The sequence below is a fragment of the Enoplosus armatus genome, chromosome 14 (assembly GCF_043641665.1).
Source record: "Enoplosus armatus isolate fEnoArm2 chromosome 14, fEnoArm2.hap1, whole genome shotgun sequence".
NCBI classification, from domain to species: domain Eukaryota; kingdom Metazoa; phylum Chordata; class Actinopteri; order Centrarchiformes; family Enoplosidae; genus Enoplosus; species Enoplosus armatus.
In genome coordinates, this window is record NC_092193.1 from 18963666 (window position 1) to 18983894 (window position 20229).

The following is a 20229-nucleotide window of genomic DNA, read 5'->3' on the forward strand; positions in this document are numbered from 1 at the left end:
CGTTATGGATAACAGTTGCTTATTTAAACATCTAGCAGACAAGGGGCAACATTAGCATTCATTTAAAATGGTGTTTCTGACAAATGTAAGTTAATAGCTAGCTTTTAGCTCTGGTTTGCTCTCCACCAACTCCTCAGGGAAATAGCAGGCTTTTAGCCGACTAGTCGCTAACATTATTTTTTGTTGAAAACAGCTGCCTGCAAGCTGTAAATGAGATTGATGAGAGCGGTACAAGTGAACCAAACAAAACAAAGAAAAATAAAAAAAGCTAAAAGACGCTAAAACCCTCCGTAGAGCTGAAGGGAACAGCAGAGTAAGATGATAATTCTCAGTGGGTTTGTCACCATGAGTGACCCCTTTCACATTAAACATAGTCACATAGACCCAGTGTTATTAATATAAAATATTCATTTTTGAATATTACTGCAGCTTTAACCTTTTGTTAACACTTAAACTGCTTTCAATGGTAAAAATAGAGAGTTGTTTATATCCTATATATCCATATATTTGTGGATCAAATGAAATTTATGAACTATATGGACTATTATTCAAGGGCCGCAGAAAATCATCACAGAATATTGGTATATTAAAAATGACATTCAAAAGTTGCACCTGGTGAAACAGTTTCTCCCAGTAGTCTTGTGTCATGAGTCGGAAGAGGGCCAGGAAAGCCCAACCGAAGGTATCAAAACTAGTGTAGCCATAGTTTGGATTCCTCCCTACTTTTAGGCAGTCAAATCCATCTGGACACTTCCTGCAACGCACAGTTGAAAGGTAGAAGACAGATGATTATGGGACAACACCGATAAACAAAGGCAGTGCACAACTAAATCAAAGGCAGCTGGGACAGATATATCGGCGGTAGCGTGCGGGCTGCTCTTAAAAACATCTTTAGTATCTACATGCAGCCCCGTGGCCTTTAACTCCACAGGGTGGAGAAGCGGATGAGTCAGTAAGTACATACACTGCTATCAACACCATTATTTCAACTGAAGAGGCCACTTGAAACTCAGTTCCAGGCAGGAGCACTAAAACGCACCGGAGCAAAAGGGATTACGCGGAGCCAGATGGATATCAAATTGCAGTTCAAAAAATTTCAGCTCCATGCCTTCATCTCTGATCTTCATTGTCAGCATAGTGGCATTACAGCAAATATTTAAGTCCAACAGCTGAGAACAAGCTGGACTGCCATGTCAATCTGAGTGCAGAATAATTTCGTAATGGCTGGGAAACAGCTGGGCGGCAGAGCGCTGCTGTGAGAACAGCTGTAGATGTCACCAACCAGCCAGCTGAGCAGGAATGCTCACTAATATCCAGCGGAGAGGACAGAGGAGGCTGCGTGAGGCCAGCGACATCTTCCTGTCAGGCTGGTCCTTCCCGCTGCTGCACTGCTCAACTTGCCACCAATCTGTGCGCCTCTTTCACTCAATATGACAAAACATACAGCAAGTGTCGTCTCGAAGGACTGCATTAAGCCATAGCCCGTTAACTATATCTTGTTGTTTTGTGAATACATTACAATACTGTGTACCATAGTTTTTTAGACTGATGTCCGACCTTACAGGAGGCTTTTTTTAAATATTGATTCCTATAAGAGTCAAGCGGGGACACTTTTTTAAGAAAGTCGCCCTTTTGAATTTAAAAAGAATGACTAAATTGACATGACGTCTCGACACAGCGTGAGTTTGATCCTGTTTCCGGATTGGTTCACTGTGTTGAATCGCCCATCTAAGCAACATTCAAGGCTCTGCATGTTTTGCTTTTAGAGGTGAAATGATGAGTCGATTAATTGATGAGTTGATCAACAGAGTATTCATTAACAACTGTTTTGATACTCAATTAATTATTTCAGTAATTTTTCAAACAAAAAGGACTTTTTAGGTTCAAGCGTCCCAGTTGTGAGGATTTGCTGTTTTTCTTTTGTGTAAATTTAAAATGCTAAGGTTTAGGACTGTCGATCAAAACAAGACATCTGAAGACGTCACCTTTGCCTTCACGAATTTGTGATGGGCAATTGACATTTCAAACTGTCAATTAAAATTGACTGCTGCAACTCTATTTATTTCCATGCTATCTAATTCATGGAAAAATGGCTGCATGAAAAGTATGAAATAAGTCTGAATTAAATAAAAAAACACATTTTGAAGTCAAAACAGGAGCCAAAGCAAATTCCTTAACTATGAAGTCATGTAGGACACAATGATTCCTATTTCAATCATTATTCTACCATTTGTTCAGAATTTCATGTTGGATTTAATTTTCTCGAAAAAAAAAACTACTTAGAGCAGCTCTCTACAGACAAGAATTTCTAGTAAGTGAAGGCACACTCAGTGCTTAAGTTTGGAATCACTCCTACATCTAATGTTGTGGTTGCTAATCTTATTAGCACACTGCTGGCCAATGCTGTCACTTAAACAACGATATGAATGTGAGACTTTTTTCTTGCAATTAGATGTCGCTGTAAAAACAACCTGTTAGGCTAATGTCCCTGAGGTTTCTATAGCAACTGCCCTGGAGACTGCTCTTGCATGGGTTTACAATGAGTTAGCGCTCCTCAAGGAGAGCCGCTATGCACTCGCTGTGGGATCTGACAACATCCACAGCCAGCATGAAGCACTGGCGGGTGTTTGCACAGTGAAGACCAGAATATGTAGTCATGCCAGCGTTTTACTTATATTACTTTGTATTCATTAGTTTGCAGTTTTTTGAGTAATACACTGTAGGATGTCCAGTGTATTTCTCAAAAAACTGCAAATCACATGTATATTACATCACGTCTAACCACTCTGTCACGTTTCTATATTTTTGGATTTTTCTTACTATTTAAGGCAACCATTGTTTTCAATTAATTTTAAATTGATTGAAAAAGTTTTCACTTCGCTTTTCAAAAGTCTGCTAATTGATTTCATACTGTACAAAAGTGAATGGAAATCAATGGCTTCCTGGAACACTCGGAAAAATAATACAAATTCTAAAACTGACAGTGTTTGAAAAAATACACAACATAGAATTTGGGGAATAAAAATTTGTAGTTAAGGGGCAAAAATGTTCATATACTACAGTATGGTTCTTTAACCTTTCATAAACGTTTACAAGTCATCATGTAACCAAAGCAACACAGTCTAGGGTAAGTAAGAGTTCTGTGACAGCTCTTTGCTAACATGTTTACATTGTATATAAGTAACGTTAGTATCCTTGAGAATGTGCCATCAGTTTGCTGCAGTTTGTGTAACACAACAGGAGAGGAACATCTGTCAATCGCAGCAAAGTGTTTTCCCTCTATGGTGGGCGGGGCCTGCGGTGGTGGGTTTCCATGCCCACATCAGTCCGGACAAGGGCAAAAGTTGAAAGTCATAATCCTTGATGCACAGTGGCTTTAAGATGTGAGGGGATAAGCATTTGCCTGAACTCTACAGTAGGCGCGAGCAAATAATTTATCACAAACTTGTTAACCATCTAGGCTGAAAATATCATTTGAATATGTGTGTGCATGCGTGCCCACTTGTGTCTGTGTGTGTCTGTGTGCATGTGTGTGACTGTGTGTGTCATCATAACGTATCCAAAGATTTAATTTGGAAATCTACTAAGGGATTACTTGTTGGAATACACTCAAAAGATTAAGCATCCTCTATGTTTTACGTCCTCCATCCTGACCTGCTTAAATATCTTGCCCGTCTCCACAGCCAGCCTCAGAAAGTTCCATCTAAAATGTCACAGAAGTTAAAAGGCTGCCTCCATCATTTTGCCAACAGACACATAAGCTACCTTATGTTTACTTTAACCTGTAACCTGGTAAGTCTGTCATAAACCCGTGTCATTGTGACTTAATATTCATTTAACCGCAAAGTAAGGAAAAATGCAATAAATACTATACTATATATTCTTGATGATGACAGAGAAAAGTTAAAATAAAAGGGAGACGAAAAGGACTGATCCTCCTTGTTGTCCAAAGAGCCATTAACACGCCCATTAGACACAGATAAAAGATTAAAACCGAATGAGACTGAGTGTCCATCGCAGTGCGCTGTCAGAGCTCCACATGTGGCAGAAACACAAACAACAGGCAACAGATCTAAAAAAAAAAGTCCTGTTGCAGTGACTTGTAGGTAAACTCTGGGACAGCTGGATAAGTTATATTGGTAGTACTCTGATCTTACTGACCTACTATTTATGGATGTTTAATGATGTCATTTCCCTCTGAATGCCCTCAAATGTATCCTCTTTTCGCTCTGACTTGAACACAAATTACTGAATCAGATTTTACTTCTTGGGAGATTAAGTTCCTGTGTTTTCGGAGGAGAGGTTACAGAGTGAGATTAGAAAGGTAAAGGGCTAGCTGCGCTCTGATGCCAATAAAAATGTGTAACTACCTCCACTGTGTCTAAATGTTTTCTATTAAGTCATTAAAATGCTGTATAAATATCAATATTACTTTAAAAAATTCTCATAGACAGTTAAAGTCTCCTATAAAAAGGTTCAATAAGGAACCTGTAGTGGGAAAATACCCCAGAGTCCCCTAAACCAGTGGTTCTCAAACCTTTCTGCCATGCCCGCCCTTGAAAAGTTCATATGAAGTGGAACTAAATTGAATGAACATGATTTATGTAGGGAAATAAAAAAAACAAGAGTTTTGCTGCTATCGTGCTGACCTGGATTTCTTTTATTTCAATCGTATTCAAATTTTTTTGATGCTCTTTGACTTGCTGGTTAGTGGAGAGGAGAGCTACAGTGCTGTGGCAGTCCAGCTTTTTATTTAGACTTATTTCTTATTTCATATTTCTTTAATATGAGCATTTTAACACTAGATACATGCACAAACCAAATGATTTGCTATTGTTGCTAATGTGTCAGTTATCAACTGTTAGATTGCCAGATAGTCAATCTTCTAACATTAGCTCATCGCCACCAGATGCGTAAGTATGCCTTCTCTCAGTTTTAAGAAAACTTTTCTTTTTTCAAGAAAGTAGCCTGGCTAATGTTAGTTTCCACTTCCCATTTCAATTTTATTTTAAACAGTATCCTCAGTGTTACTGAACATAGAAACATGGGAGAACATTCTAGATGCGTTTTCTTTGTGTCAGTGTTTCTTACATTACCGGAGGAACGCTGCACTTCTACTCCCACCACCACTTTTGTTGCCTAGTCAAACATTTCATAATACAATTACAAATGCGCTACATCTTGTACTGCTGTCAACAGGAGCTCATCAACCCTTCACCGAGCAAAACCTCACATTGGAGAAGCTGGAAGAAGTGAAGGTTTGACATTTTTGCTTGAAAAGTGACATCAACAATAAATCAATTATCATAATAGTTGAGCATTATATTATATTTTTTTGTCTATTAATTTACATTTAATCAAAGTATTAGTATTAATTTGCCTTTATCTGTGTGCATTTGTGTGTGGTTCATTGTTATTGTTTACTAATATTTTTTTCTTTTTAATATTTGATATTAAACTTTTTCTGTGCTTTTAAAGAGGGTTCTTTAGAGTGAACCCTGTAGAATGGTTCTATAATTAATTGTTTAGGGGCACCGTATATGTACCAATATAAATGTAAAACCACTTGTTTTAAGTAAGAAAATGAAATCTACACCAAACTTCCCTGTTAAAGTTTCAAATCATCATCATTTTTTTCTTATTCGCTATCATCCATTATCTTGTATTATTAACAAGAGCACCTAATGGAAGCCATTTGTCGAAGCTGCAGGATTTCAGATTCACACAGATGGGTATTTAGTTCACTATAACCCTTGAACTGGGCCTGGCATGAGCAGAGTCATCCTGTTGTGCTTGTTTCAAAAGCATTTGGATTTATAGGATTATTCAGTGGGTAGGCTGAGTAGCAATATTTGGACGGCTTCACACTGTGCCTTTGATTGGGAACAAAGTCCATCACTCCACAGATAATAATATATATATCATCTATGCATGTCTACATCTATAGCAAAATTAAAGATGTTTCTGATACATCACAAAGACACACATGGTACTGCTTGAAGACTGCTTGAGTACAGTATTTCTCTCAACAATAACAGAATATCAATCCGAAGCGAAGCGCTCCGCTCCGGTTAACCTAATCATGTCATAGAGCTTTTGAGATGATGAAATCTCCAAAGACCCCCCCTCTCTCCAGCTGGCAACTCCATGTTTCTCAGTAAAGGGTTCCAGTAGAGCCGGGGTGATTATCCACGCCACATGTCGTCTTGTGTACAGCCTCTCTCACGCTACAGCCCTCCCTCTGACGGGATCGCTCCTCTATACATTACGTCTCTGAGTCACAGATTTAAACATGAGGCCTTAAGCACGTCATCTATTGTTGCATGTTTTTTTTTTCTTGTTCTGCGAAAACTATTTGCGCCAAGACTGATGCTCAAGCTACTGTATCCAATTATACACATAACATGCATGGGATCAAAAGCCATTACACGCTTTGATATTATGTAATAGCCTGCGGATGATTAACAACAAGTAAGCAGGACAAACACTCACTTACCCTGCATCACTTCCATATCCACATATTAAGGCATCCTTTGCTCCTTCAACTTTGTAAAAATTATCTAAGGAAAGGAGAAAAAGAAGTTCAAGGAACAAAATTGCATTTTTTTTTCAATGACACTGGACAATATTCAAGGCTTTGTACATGTGTGAAATTATTTCTCAACGCCTGTCTCTTGTAGTTTTTACTGACCTTCGCTGCTGAGGAAGTCTATCCTGGAGCTCCAGGTTCTGTTGTTGCAGATGAAGGATGCGTTGGAGCTGTAGGAGGAGTTGATGCAGTGCGCGAGGCTGCGGATGCACTTTTGTCGCAGCAGCCCCATGAAGAGCTGCAGGCCGATGAGGGCGAACACACTGAGACAGAAGACTGTCAGGATCATCACGTCTGCCAGCTTCCTCACTGACTGGATCAAAGCGCCCACGATGGTCTTCAGACCTTGACGGAGGCAAGGAGACAATATATTGATTGTTTGGCGACACACAGACAAATTAAATCAGACATGATTGGAGAGAAGAGAGGAGGCATAGATACATGGCCTAAGGTTTGACCTGATGGTTGTCTTACCTGGGATAACTGAGATGGTTTTCAGTGCTCGTAGTACTCTGAAGGTTCTTAATGCTGAGACGTTTCCGAGGTCTACGAATTCTGTCACATATCTGAAATTTGATATAAGGAGATTTATGAAGATCTGTATGAAGATTTAACAAAGTATTAACCCCGGTATGATCACCGGGGTTAAAAACTAATGTTCAGACCTAGTTAATGGTTTGTATATCAGCATTAGCAGCATTCATTTGGAGTCATGTTTCTGTCCAACTGATGAATCCACTATTCAATCTTCTTTTAGCTCTATTTTGGTCTCCACCAACTCCTGAGGGAAATGTCTGGCTCTGTAGCTGCTAACTGCTCCGCCGTTCACCAGCTAGCCGCTAACTGTGTCTGTCCACTTTTTTCAACGTTTTTTGCTGAAAACAGCAGCCTATGCTAACGCTATGAGACTGGACCAAAACAATAAAGTTGAGCTGAAAGTTGCTAAAATGTTCCATAGAGCTGAGTGGAGCTGCAGAGTCGGGTGATAATTCTCTGTGGGTTCAACACTACAAGCAACTCACATACACGTAGTCATGTGATCCATTATTAATATAAAAACATTGATATTATAGCCTACTTAACAGTTAAAACAACATAGTAGCATGTGTTTGGTACCTGTGAGAAGAAATGTTCTGAATTGTACTGAATTAGCTGACTGAATCAAAATTAATCAAAAACAAATTAATCACCGCAGCTTTCAGTGTGTCCACACCCATTAAAAGGGATTTTGTCTCGCTGTTTTCAAACAAAGCACATGTCCTATCAGGATGATTGGTCTCAGACAATGCTGCATCAATGCATCGGGAGGTCACCTGTCTAATCTGCCACCTGCATCATGGTTAGTGAGTCATGGCACACAGATCTCTGACCTTGACAATAGGCTTATCGTTCATGGCGTTTCAAATCACCACTCAGGATGACTACAGTCACTTTGACATTACTGAAAAACACTGAATGGAGGAGGAGCTTTGTAATTGGACGTTTCTCTGGCAGCTGTAGCCACTCCTAAAGTGAATGTCAGGTGAGATTGATTGACAATACAAATTAAATGTGAATATATTAAATATGTATATGTAATGTGAATGATATTGTTACTTACGCCATGACAATAACGGTGAAGTCCAGCCAGTTCCATGGATCTCTCAAGAAGGTGAACGGCACTATACAGAATCCTCTCGCAAACATCTTTATCGCCGACTCGAAAGTGTAAATGCCAGTGAAAGTATACCTGAAAAATATCCATGGAAGGAGGAAGACAGTTAGGTTAGCTCTGAATCCAGTGTTGCACAAGATCTACAGGCTCTGAATGGATTCCAGCATTAAAATAAACTACAATCAGTAACAATAAGGACTGTGAGGCAAAGCATGAAAAAAAAAAAAGAATGAATAACATGCAAACACTGTCAACCCAAAAGTCTTTGAATGCAGCTGATGTCACCGACAGATTGTGTGCAAGATATGAAATAATGCTTAACGGTTTAAAATAACATAAGGAGCCCATCTAGTATTGTGGTGTACATTAATACATGTTCCATGTTTATAAATACAAACATGTGAAAGTCTTTACTGAATTTACAAGACATGGTGAAGAATTTCCTGAGGTTCATTCATATTTGATATTGATATTGTTTTGTACTTAAACAACAAAAAACGGGTCTGCAACAGTCAAATTGCAAAACGGTCAGTGGTTAGCTTAGCTTAGCATGAAGACTGGAAACAGCTAGCGTGGCTCTGTCTGAACAAAATCTGCATAGTAACACCTCTAAAGCTCACGTTATAGCTCGGCTGTTTACTCCGTACAAAAACCAAAGTGTAAAACCAACCAGTTGTGGGCTTTTCTGGGGCATTATGGGGGGGCTTTAAACTAAGCTAAGCTAATCGGCAACTGGCTGTAGTTTCATATTTAATGTACAGATATGAGAGTGGTATCGATCTTCTCATCCAAGTCTCGGCAAGAAAGTGTTTCTCTTTTCCAATTCATTATAAATTAATTTCTAAAGTTGCAAAAGTCATGAACAAATTAAAAGTCTTTGTCAACGCAGATAGCATGCTGCATGCTAAAAAATGCCCCCTGATGATGACAACAACTTGGCCACATCTTCTACATCATGCACATCACAATATTTCTGAAGACTTTTTAAGCTTTCAAGTTTTCATGCTTTCTTTTAACATGCGGCGTTCGGACTGCAGTGAATATTACATGCATCATATACTTACATGTCAACTGATTCTTCAGTCATCACTGACAAAACAACAAACCCCAGCAAAGCCCACATTAGAGCACATGTAGCACAGTTTCAATTTCTGTCCGAGACACAAAGTTTAGGGTCAGATTACATCTTGAATACTGTGTGTACTTACTCCAGGTACTTGGTCCACGGTGCCGGATCCGACATGGCCATGAAGAAACAGTTGGTCAGTATAGTGAACATTATGAACAGACTAAACAATGTGGGAAAGAGGTTAAGGAAAGTGTACTGTGAAATAGTAATTTTACAGTTTTACAGTCAAATACATTTTTGTGCATAATGTTTCTTGTAATCCTATAAAACATACCCATTAGGATAAACCATCACTGTGTGTGCCAACCGCATTACACTATAGTAAATGCAGATTATGGAAAATGTAAGTAAATTCTACTTAACATTAAATCAGGGGAGTTCTCTCATTCTCTCTTATGGATGGAACAATAAAAAAGGATCTGTCAACAGCTAACTTTTAAAGATGAAATAAATTCATCTGTTTCTTTCAATAGTCTAAATTATTTAATATATTACAAAATAAAATAAATTATAATACATTTTGTAATTGTGTAATGTTTTTGCAAATAAGAATCTTGTCAGTTAAAGTCATTCATGTGATTTATCAGTTGCAGAGATATTATTTAATAGATCATTTAATAGATGTCAATAGATGTTTTGCCATGTATAACATAGCAGAAATCCAGAGGAAAGATTCCCTCCTGCATGTAAAGTACAAACCGGCTGTCTGAGAACTAATAGGCAGCCATCACATGACGTGAAATCTCCTTGCTCTTATTTCATTTCAGAGATTAAAAGAGGGATATGAGGGGATTTGGCCAAAGAGGACCATTACAAAGCTGTTTCAAAAATGGGACTATGGAAAAATCCAATAGAAACCTACGAGGGGGAATCAGTAAATATCAGAAATTGGCTTATCTGCCAGTATGAGATGCATGGAGTGTACTTATGTTGTTGTTTACAGCATCAAATTGTTGTTTTGGTGGAAACTTTTCACACTGGTTTGCTCTCAGCAGGCTGCCTAACTCGCACTCTGATCTTCATGTTATCACACGTCAGGACACCGACATTAATACTTTTACTTTGAAATGAAGCACTTTTTGGAGTGGCTGTCAAACACTGGTGTGCATAAGCAGTACCTGGAAGCCATTTTGTCACCCTCTGGCTCACCTGATCCTGATTATTAACTATTAAAACATCCTCATAACACCCACCAGCACTTAATCAAAACTTTCATCAACATCACCCGTAAACAAACAATTAAAGTGACAGGAAATAACTTGACTCGCTCCATGAATCAATCACATGAACATTTCACATGTCCGTGGCAGGAATCAAAAAGGATATGAATGGACTAAAATCTTTATGGCGATTGATCTGATGAAGTGAAATGGAGTTAATATGTAAAGTGCAGATGTGGCGCTGAATCTGAAGATGGCCTTTCCTTTGTTAAGTACTATAAAAGTCTGCAAATAAAAACAGAAAAGAAAGACAGGAATCATTAGTGAGAAAAATACATTTTTCAAATATCATTGCTTACTTTCTGCAAATAAAAGAAATTGTCATCAGAATGTAAATTCTTTTCCTGGATAAAAATTCTAAAATTATGTTCAGGCACATTTGTTTGCATTTCTGCAGGGAAACTCAGCAGCTCTGAGCAGCAGTCCAGCTGTTTTCTTGGGATGATAATATATCTGCTGTGTTGAGTCTACCACTCCGTCTACCATCTGTGTCAACTTCCACCACGAGCACTTCTGCCTCCAAGAACACAGCGAGCGAGGCCAGTTGAGATAATGGAGGCGACTCCAAAGCGGGCTGAACCTTTCCCCAACAGATGTGGCATTTATTTAAATATTTTTTCGTCTTTGGATAATCCTCCCATCCAGCAGCGCATCACATGCCAAAACAAAGAGACCCTGAGAATGACTGCCACGTCCTTTTTTTTTTTTTCCATCTCTCCATAAGCGGCCCATTAACGGGCAGCAGCCTGATCTACTCTGCAAATCAAAACTTGCTAATCCTATTTCTGCGTCCACAAGAGATCTAAAGAGATGCCGCTGCTCTCCTCTCGTCTCGGCTAGCTGCTCTAACACACCACTTGGTGAATTCAGTGAAAACCTCGGCTGATCAGGTGCGGGAAAATGTACCAGTATAATAACGTCCCTGACACTACTCGTATGCCAATTATTCATTTCTTGAGATGAAATCGTATAAATGTTGCATCTCTTTAGTACAAGTTATATGCGGGAAATTAAACCATTCAGTCAAAGTTCACAATATTTCAAGTCTGTCTTAACACAATAGTCAGGTGACCATATGCACACAACAGTTTTTGCTTGCTGTAATCATTCCTCCTGTTCACACTGGCCATTCAAAGATGCCTTCTTCATCTCACTGCCCAGTGTAAGTGATGGGGACAACATCCACAAAGATAATACCATCACTTCAAACGGAAGCATGTCTGAGCACCGTACATATGACATGTGAGTACTGTTTTTAGACTTGAAAAAAGGTGAAACTATCCTTTAAGGTGACCCACTAAGTGACAGTTCTTCTTTGGACAGTATGTCTATCTCCAGGTGCCAATCATGTCTGAATATGTTTTCTGCCAATAAACACAGTCGTTCTCGGAACACATCTGTTTTTAAGTCAAGAGTAACTATCTTGATGAAAAAGACACCACAGGCACAATGTCTTTGAAATGGAAACTAAATCTTTTTTATTATTATACTTTAATTATTGTATATTGTATCATATACGCTTAATAGGAATTGCTGTATTAAACACACATTAGCTTTGCCCATACACACACCTCACACAAAGTTCTTTGTAGCTTCAAACAGCCCCTGCTCCTTCCCATGTCTGTTGAAATTCTGCTGAACCTTTCACAAAGTCCCTTAAAGTAAATTGGCTAAATTTGACACACACACACACAGAAGCTCTCACCCTCTGGTTCTTGTAGTAAAACGGATCGATGTCCTCCAGTGGCACCCCGATAAGCTCTGGAGGGATGTCACCGAAGATGCGCGGCAGCTGCTTTCCCGCCTCCAGGTCGGGCCTGGGTTTGGGTGGCTCTGCGTTCCTGTAGGCATCGTGGCAATCCTTGGCGTTCTTGGCCTGCTCCTCCGCAATCCGCTGCTCCAGCGCAGCCAAGGATTCGCGAGTGAACCGCCGCAAGCCATCAGGACCCGTTGGTAACAGCATGGCTGCCATCTTTTCATCCTGATTCTCCTGTACTAGAATTTACTCACAGCTACAGGCGGGGGGAGTGAAGACGGGAAAAGCAGAGATGGAAGAAGATGAGAGAGAATAAGTAATCTAATTACATCAGACATGCTTGTGAATTTATGAACAATGTAGCTTCTTGGATCCGATCTGATCACCTTCCAAAATGCAATGTCTCTTTGTGTCAGGAGTTATATGCAAGTTTTCAAATGCCTTCAGAATCAGAAAAACTTCATTGTCTGTCGCTAGGAGACGTCTAACTGCCTTTAACCAATAAGCACTACATGTTATGTCACTACATGAGTCCAAACCTTTGGTCACAGTATCCAGTAGTGTCAGGAGGGCATCCTCAACCCCTGGCATTGCTTTATAGGCAAACTGGAGTTGCAACCAAGGTGGAGAGGTGGTCACATGCTACACACTCCATGCTTTTACACAGCACAGATGCTAACGCTACTGGCTGGTAGCCTTTTGGGACCTTAGAGTTTTTTGGCACAGGTATGGAAGAGCTGGGTCATGAAGTCCTTCCCAAATGAACGCTAACGATGCTCTTCTTGGTGTGTAAATAATAGCCACCGTTTGCCTTAGATTTCTGACTCTGGCACTCCCAGAGCTGGAATCAAAAAAGATCTGAGTCCAACCCCGGGGTACACATAGACTGTACCAGTTTTTGCACTCAGGTTGTCTCATTTTTCTACAAACAGAAACATATAACATTCAGAATGATCAAATCCTACACAAGTACTTACAATATAAAAGTGGTTCTATAAAAATGTGTCTTCCATTGGCTTCCAATGATGTAAAAGGTCAGATTGACATAAAACACTATAATTCAATACCACAACAATTAAGCAACAGGAAGGAACACTTGTATGATGGAGTATGTGGTATTTATGAAGGGCACAGGGACGTACGTCTCCATCACTGAAGCTCTCTCATGTTCTCTTTTTCAAACATTGTGTCATTGCAACGTATAAAGGCTTAAGTCAAAAGCTGGATATCCTCTGATTTTCTGATTAGAAAATGGTACTGAGGGAGGTCCAGAGACACAATATAAATATTTTACCCTTACCACTGACCACCAGCCTCCTGTTATCCAACAGTTTCTGTCAAACTAGGCCAGCCATAGTTGTGAGTCAGAGGGATTAAGTCCACAGGCTGCAGCCCTGACCAGGAGGTTTGCACCAGCCCTGATTTAGGACGGCGATCACTTGTTTGCCTCCTCTGAACTGAAGAAAACTGCAGGGGCTGGACATCAACCTGCCAGCAACCTTAAAGACGCACTCTATCATTTTTACTCTGTTGATGTTTTCAGACTAAACCGTGTACAGTGTCAAGTTTCAAATCATTAACAGTGGTGGGCCAACATGGGGACATTTGTAGGCGCTAGTGAGCTACACAACAGCTACTACAACAAAACGATACATCTGTTTAAATGATCCTTCTTACATTCTGACGCTACAAGATAACCGTCACTGTTACAAAATATAAACTTAGAAACTATCATCTCGCACTGTTTCGTTTAGTTACATTTGGGTTTTCTAGCACTTGATTCTCCTTGAAATTTGAGGGCAGGTCAAGTCACATTAATTAATTTATTCCTGGGCTTATTGTCACCTTAAAAAGCTGCTATTGGTGAACATGTTACCATACGATTGTCTATTTACACATCCAGCAGACTCGGATCCACATAAGCATTCATGTGGAGTTGTGTTTCAGGCGAGCTGACAAACGTAAGTCAAATATTCCCTTTCGCCTTAGCTGTTTTGGTCTCAACCAACTCCTGAGCAAAGAATCTGTCTCTTTAGCTTCTAAATGCTCGGCTATGTCAGCCAGCTAGTCGCTAAATATGTCCGTCTGCTGTTTGGTGTTGGGCAGGTAGCGTACAGTTGGTTTATCTATGCTTTTTTAGTCTGTTTTACAGCAGAAATTAGGATGAGAGCAGTTAAAGAGAACCAGAATTGGGCTATGAAACCAAAACAATAGGCTGAAAGATACAAAACACACTCTGAGCTGAGGACAACAGCAGATCATCGCCATGAGGGACCCCTTTCAAATTATTAATATAAATTATTATTATTACAGTGATCCACTGTTTATATAAAGGTTTTGGTCAGTGCAGCTTTAAATAAAAAGCAAACCTTACAAAGAGATACAAGTCCTACCCAGCTGATTATATCTGACAGAAAGATTAAATATCTAGTCTAAGTATCTATCTATCTAAGCATACAGTAATATTGAGCGTTCCAATAAACTTTTGTTGCACAAAGATAATGATTCCAAGAATAAACAGCATTGAAATCTGAAAAACTTTTGGTAGTGATATATTTTCTTTCTAGTGTCTTTCTATTTTACGACCATGTTAATAACGTCAGCCAATTTTGAGTGTTTGTTTTAATTCATTCAGAAAATGACAGATTGTGTGTACCAGAGAAGTTACTAAATATAGTTTGAATGGCTTTTTAGCCAGTGACGGAGTCAGATATTTTAATAACTGAAAAAGAGAGGATTACATTTCTATGTTCCCCTTTTGACAGAGAAATACCATTGTATCCCTTTTCATACTGACTAAGCTCTGTGAGTTCTCCATCTCCTCCTGTCCTGAAATGCATTGATCCTTTCACACGTCCAGCCAGACGCTAGTTATCTGCTTTCACTTGATCTGATTATTTGGCCCAGGTTGATCTCAGATCAGCTTGTCTCATACACTGAATCCCGCGCTTTTCCGTTTGCTATCAAAATAAATAGGTTAAGGTCCATTTGCAATGTCATAAAGCAGATAAACAGGTTCAAAGCAAGGATATTTCTGTCAGGATGTGACACGATGAGACGAATCAGTCACAGCGTTTTTCCTCTGTAAAAGGTAACGAAAGATACAGGACAGTGAGAAGTTATGACAATGACCTCTGCTCTGTAGCGCACATAATGAAAGTATATACGAATAATATTAATCTACAGTCGAACGCACAGGGAGAATATCTGCCACCTGTGCAATGTTTTGATTCGCACGCTAGGAAATGGTGGTAAAGACAACGTGGAGAGAAAAAAAGTATTTCAGTGTGAATGAAATTTAATTCCCATAACAGCCAGATGTGATATGGTCATCATCAAATAATTATGATAATTAGATTGAAAGTAGAGCGGAGCCATGGACTGGCACGCACAAACACACACACACACACACACACACACACACGAACACACACCCTCAACTTGAGTTGTCCTGCAATACTACTGTTTTAAATTCTCATAACTGAGAGCTGAACAATAAATCAAATGACATTATGATAAGAGTCGGGCAACAGACCTGTAGCCAAAGGGCTGCTGGTTTGAACTACAGCCTGACAGATTCTGAACTTTTGTGGCGACTCCCGATATCGATATTTAGGGGTTTAAAAATATGTTAATGACGTATTGGCCAAAACTAATAAAACGACAATCTTAACATGGATCTGTTACGTTTGTTTTTCACATGACCAAGATACATACTAAGTGGGACTTTTTACAATTGAAAAGTCAACTTGTCAGCGCTCTCTGGTGGAGAAACTATGTAATGGTGACACTTTTTCTAAATGTTTCAAAATTCCGCAATTTCTTGTTACTTATCGACACGATATATCTGCTGCAATAAGCTAATATCGTGCGATATACCGGCCTGGCTGATTTATCGGTCTCGCTCTAGTTTGAACCCCTTAAGCAGCTGAGGAAATAAATGAATGAATAATACTTTCTTCTCTCTTAACAGCTACCACTGATGGGCCAACGAGCAAGGCATTGATCCACCAGCTGCTCATCTCGCGTACTGGTCAGCTAATTAAAACACTGAAATGATGATTTAATTTTCAAACATTTCTCAGTCTCAATGTTAACACCTTTCTACTAAAGTAAAGTAACAAATCTTAACCCAACAATTACATTCAAGATATAAATCAAAACAAGAAGGCTCATCTTCTTTAAATATGCTGAGACTTTTGCTGCACAGTAAAACATACAGCTTTAGTGAAAGTTAGTGAAATATAAGACAAAACGGGCATTGCAACAGATAATCCTCTGCATTATCTTTCCAGTAGAAATAGCTTTACACTAAACTATAAGCTTCAGTAACGCTACCAAATCATACCACAACATAAGTAAATCCTGTGGGATGAAGGAGAAATGGCTGAAAATTGTCTGAGGTTTGGCACTACCCTGACCATGTGTTGATGTGAAGTTCCTTTGGCCCTCAGGAGTAAAACAGTAACTTCAAGGGTAGGAATATTTTGCCTTTGGGAATGGCTGTTCGGGTAATAAAATGCTCTGCACTGACCTCTCTTTCTCTCTGAGCGTGTCTCCAAAACATGAAACAAGTGTTACAACTACTGCTACTAACGTTTTCTAGCTTTTAGCTTTTTAACGGCAAGGTCCCATATTTCAAGTTACAATGAAAAGTCAAAATGAAAACAAATAAATTAGACAATCTGCTGTGTTTAAATGTGCACACGAAAACAGTGTGCGCCTCACATAAAAAGCAGTTAAGAAATGCATGTGAAAATTGTAATTTAAGGCTGCAGCTCAAGACCGAGGTCCCACATGATGTCACGTCACTTCAGCTTTATTTTGGTGTAAGAGGGTCAATCTCTGGCAAATATCCAGCGCAAAAACGTATTTCGTCTTACTTCCATGATCTTACTGTAAACATCTGAAAGGTTGTGTGGACACAAAAGGAGATTATGATTTGATATATTGTCTAAAAGAATAGTCTGGTTGCCTGGATTCTGCAGAGGGGCGACTTGATGTTGTAAAAATAGTATCTTGAATGTTGTGCTTTCCTCTTACTTTTACTCTATTATTAGGTTTGTGTTTCACTGGATAGTAGCATAACACATCCAGCATTTCTTTTTTCATTCATGGTGTTTGATTATAAAATCTCAACGATTGAGGACTACTTTATTTAAGTTGCAAAGGTCTGTAAACTGTAAAATAAATGGGACTCCAGGTACTCACGTGTTTTCAGTGTTCATTTCTGATCAAACTATACGTATTTTAAGAGTTTTTGTGTTTTCTTTCTTGCATCTTTCCTTTCTTGTTCAATACTTTATTAAGTGTCTCATCTGTTGTAAAAAAAAAAATACAGTTTGTGGAACTGTTGACAGAGGATTTATCAAATTCAACAATCTGATTACACAAAAGCAAATGAAACTTTTGGAAACAAAGTTCCAGCACAAACTGGGAGTCAGACTTCAATGGGCCATGTTAGGTGCCTGTGCCCTGTCAGAGCTCCATACTGTGATCCTACAGTAGGTGCACAGACTGAACTGATGACCCACTTCTTCTGCAAAAACCTTTCAATGTAATTGCATCAGATGGCTTAAATACGTAGGTTACGGATGGTATAGACCTACAAAATGAGGCAGAGGTGAAATTATTACCATGATGAATTGATGAAAATGTATTTTTTCATGAGCTCTGCTGTTTCAGCTTATGCTTATTTGAATCCCACTCCAGAAAATGGGGAAATCTTAAAACTCATCACGTTACAGTTATCAGTTACATTAGACAAGAAGATGATGGAGGTTTCAGATGTTACCAGAAACGTCAAATGTGTAACCACCGCCCCACATATCATTATGTAATGTGTCACCCATCACATTACAATAAGTCAGGGAAGCCATGGAACACTACATTTTTGCACTCAACATGTATGTCATCCCTGTTTGGTATAACAGATTTTGCCACAGTGAGAGATCATCAAGGTGAATTTTCTAAGTAATTGTGAGCCTTTAATGCTCAACACTGCACATTCAAAAATAAAACATTCAATGGATCTTTTGCAGTATGCACTTTATGTATTTTTTTCTTTTAAATATAGATTAACCCTAAAACCAGAATTATAATTTGTTTAAAACTTTCTTCTTTCTTTTTGATTGCATGGAGAAGTTCTCTATTAAAATGAACACTCAGAAAAGCAGAGGACCAGGCCGTTAACAAATGATTTACCTTTCTGTCTGCATGTTGACACACGCTCAATATTCATCCCAAAATCTAGAAACTCTCCATGGGAAACTTACATGTGAAACTCTGAGATTTACAGCATCATTTCCAGAGTTGAGTGCTTCGGGTTTCAGAAGAAGGAACAGCCAAACCCTCCGCGCAAAATCCATGTCTTCTTTTCACGGCTTGTTCTTCATGATGGACCCAAAACTCCGATCCAGCAGGGCAGAAAGAGCGCGCCTTATCGCCTGAATCCAAAGTTCAGCTTTCAAAAACTGACTTCTAGACAAACGCCAAGTCGCCTGTTCACCTCACGTTGGACATTTTGAAACCGGCCACAGGTGCGGTGCGCAAGTTGTCCTCTTTTCCTTCCGTCCGATCCCTTCCGCGTTCATCCCACAGCCGCCGAGCGTGGACAGGATGCTGCGCTGTGGAGTCGCCCTTGAGCAAGAACGCGAGGGAGGGAGGGATGCTGCTGGACCACAGAGGATTAGCGCTCCTCCAGCAGCCCCATGTCGCCCTCAAATATGAGGAGTTATGGTGAGAGAGCGGGCAGCTTCCCCCTCAACCTCTTTATGTGGTCCCTTGTTGGCAAACATTACACATGTCAGCATTGAGCTTTTGAGGATATGAACAGCATGTATTATTGTTTTCTGAAAGTATATAAACTTGTTTTGAGTTTGTTTTTTTTTTAATCACAAAAATATGCTACTTTAATGTTACACCACATTTTGACTTAACTTGGCAGTGCAGAGACAGGCAGCCATGCACCAGCCAAGACCTACAGCAACCTTGTCATGAACTCGATTTGGAATCAAAAACCTGTTGCACTTGAATGATCCCTAAAAGGGACACGGTTTAACGCAAGCTGTCAGCTTTGTTAATGAGTGTGCCCAGTGGGCTGAGGGGTGGTGGTTTTGGATTACCTTGTGGTGAAGCCCACGCCTACAGTGTTAGTGTTTTATAGCGCCCTCTAGTGGCCAGGAATAGACTGAGGTCATGTCCTAGGTCGGTTTTTTGGGGGGGTAAATTGGGAGTTTTTTTAAGCAACCTGAGGGTTTAAGATGTCCTTTAGAATTAAAAAGATACACATTTTTAGGCTGATTCTAGTATTTTACACTCAGTATTGTTTCACTAGGAATTTCCTGGGAATTTCTTCAACATGTTACTCCTGGCAGAGTAAAGAGGGCCTTAAAACAAAGCATTTAGACTTTCTCGTTGAGAAATAAAATGGCAACACTTCATTTTGACTCATGACCTCAGCATTTCTAAATTCCTGTATATGGCCCTGGTTACAATGTGATGTAATAATCTTGTTTTGGCGGGGAACGTTACAATGAAGCACAAGTTTGACTAAGTTAAACACTGTGTCAACATTGTACATCCATGTAGTGTTTTAATTAATGTATAAAAGCTATAAAAGGAGACAATATGAGAAATTATCTTCTAATATATTCTAAGCCTAAAGGCCTGTTTGGTGTTTGCCTGCCTGTGTGTGTCTGACTCTGCTTTTCAGTCGGATTTTAGCACTGATGGTGAACGAAGAGCATTGAGGGCATTTTGTAAATTATAAAGGAGCATATAGATGTATGTTGTTGTTTTTTTAAAACCACATTACCCATAAAGCTCAGGTGCATATGTTTTCTTTTTTTCCGGATGTAGCATCACATGAATTGACTGTCA

The 20229-nt window shown here is 39.3% G+C and overlaps 1 protein-coding gene across 1 annotated transcript in view; it reads right to left on the reverse strand.

Annotated features, from left to right (window-relative positions):
- The window catches only part of LOC139297118 (sodium channel protein type 2 subunit alpha-like), a 32575-nt gene extending 19990 nt beyond the window's left edge, over positions 1-12585 (reverse strand). The window contains exons 1-8 of the mRNA XM_070919709.1: positions 12298-12585; positions 10699-10817; positions 9452-9541; positions 8190-8318; positions 7064-7155; positions 6692-6934; positions 6497-6560; positions 613-754 (exon numbers count right to left, since the gene is read on the reverse strand). Coding sequence (XP_070775810.1) covers positions 613-754; positions 6497-6560; positions 6692-6934; positions 7064-7155; positions 8190-8318; positions 9452-9541; positions 10699-10817; positions 12298-12564 — 1146 coding nt within the window. The 5' untranslated portion in view covers positions 12565-12585. The remainder of the gene's footprint in view (positions 1-612; positions 755-6496; positions 6561-6691; positions 6935-7063; positions 7156-8189; positions 8319-9451; positions 9542-10698; positions 10818-12297) is intronic.
- Positions 12586-20229: the final 7644 nt, after the last annotated feature.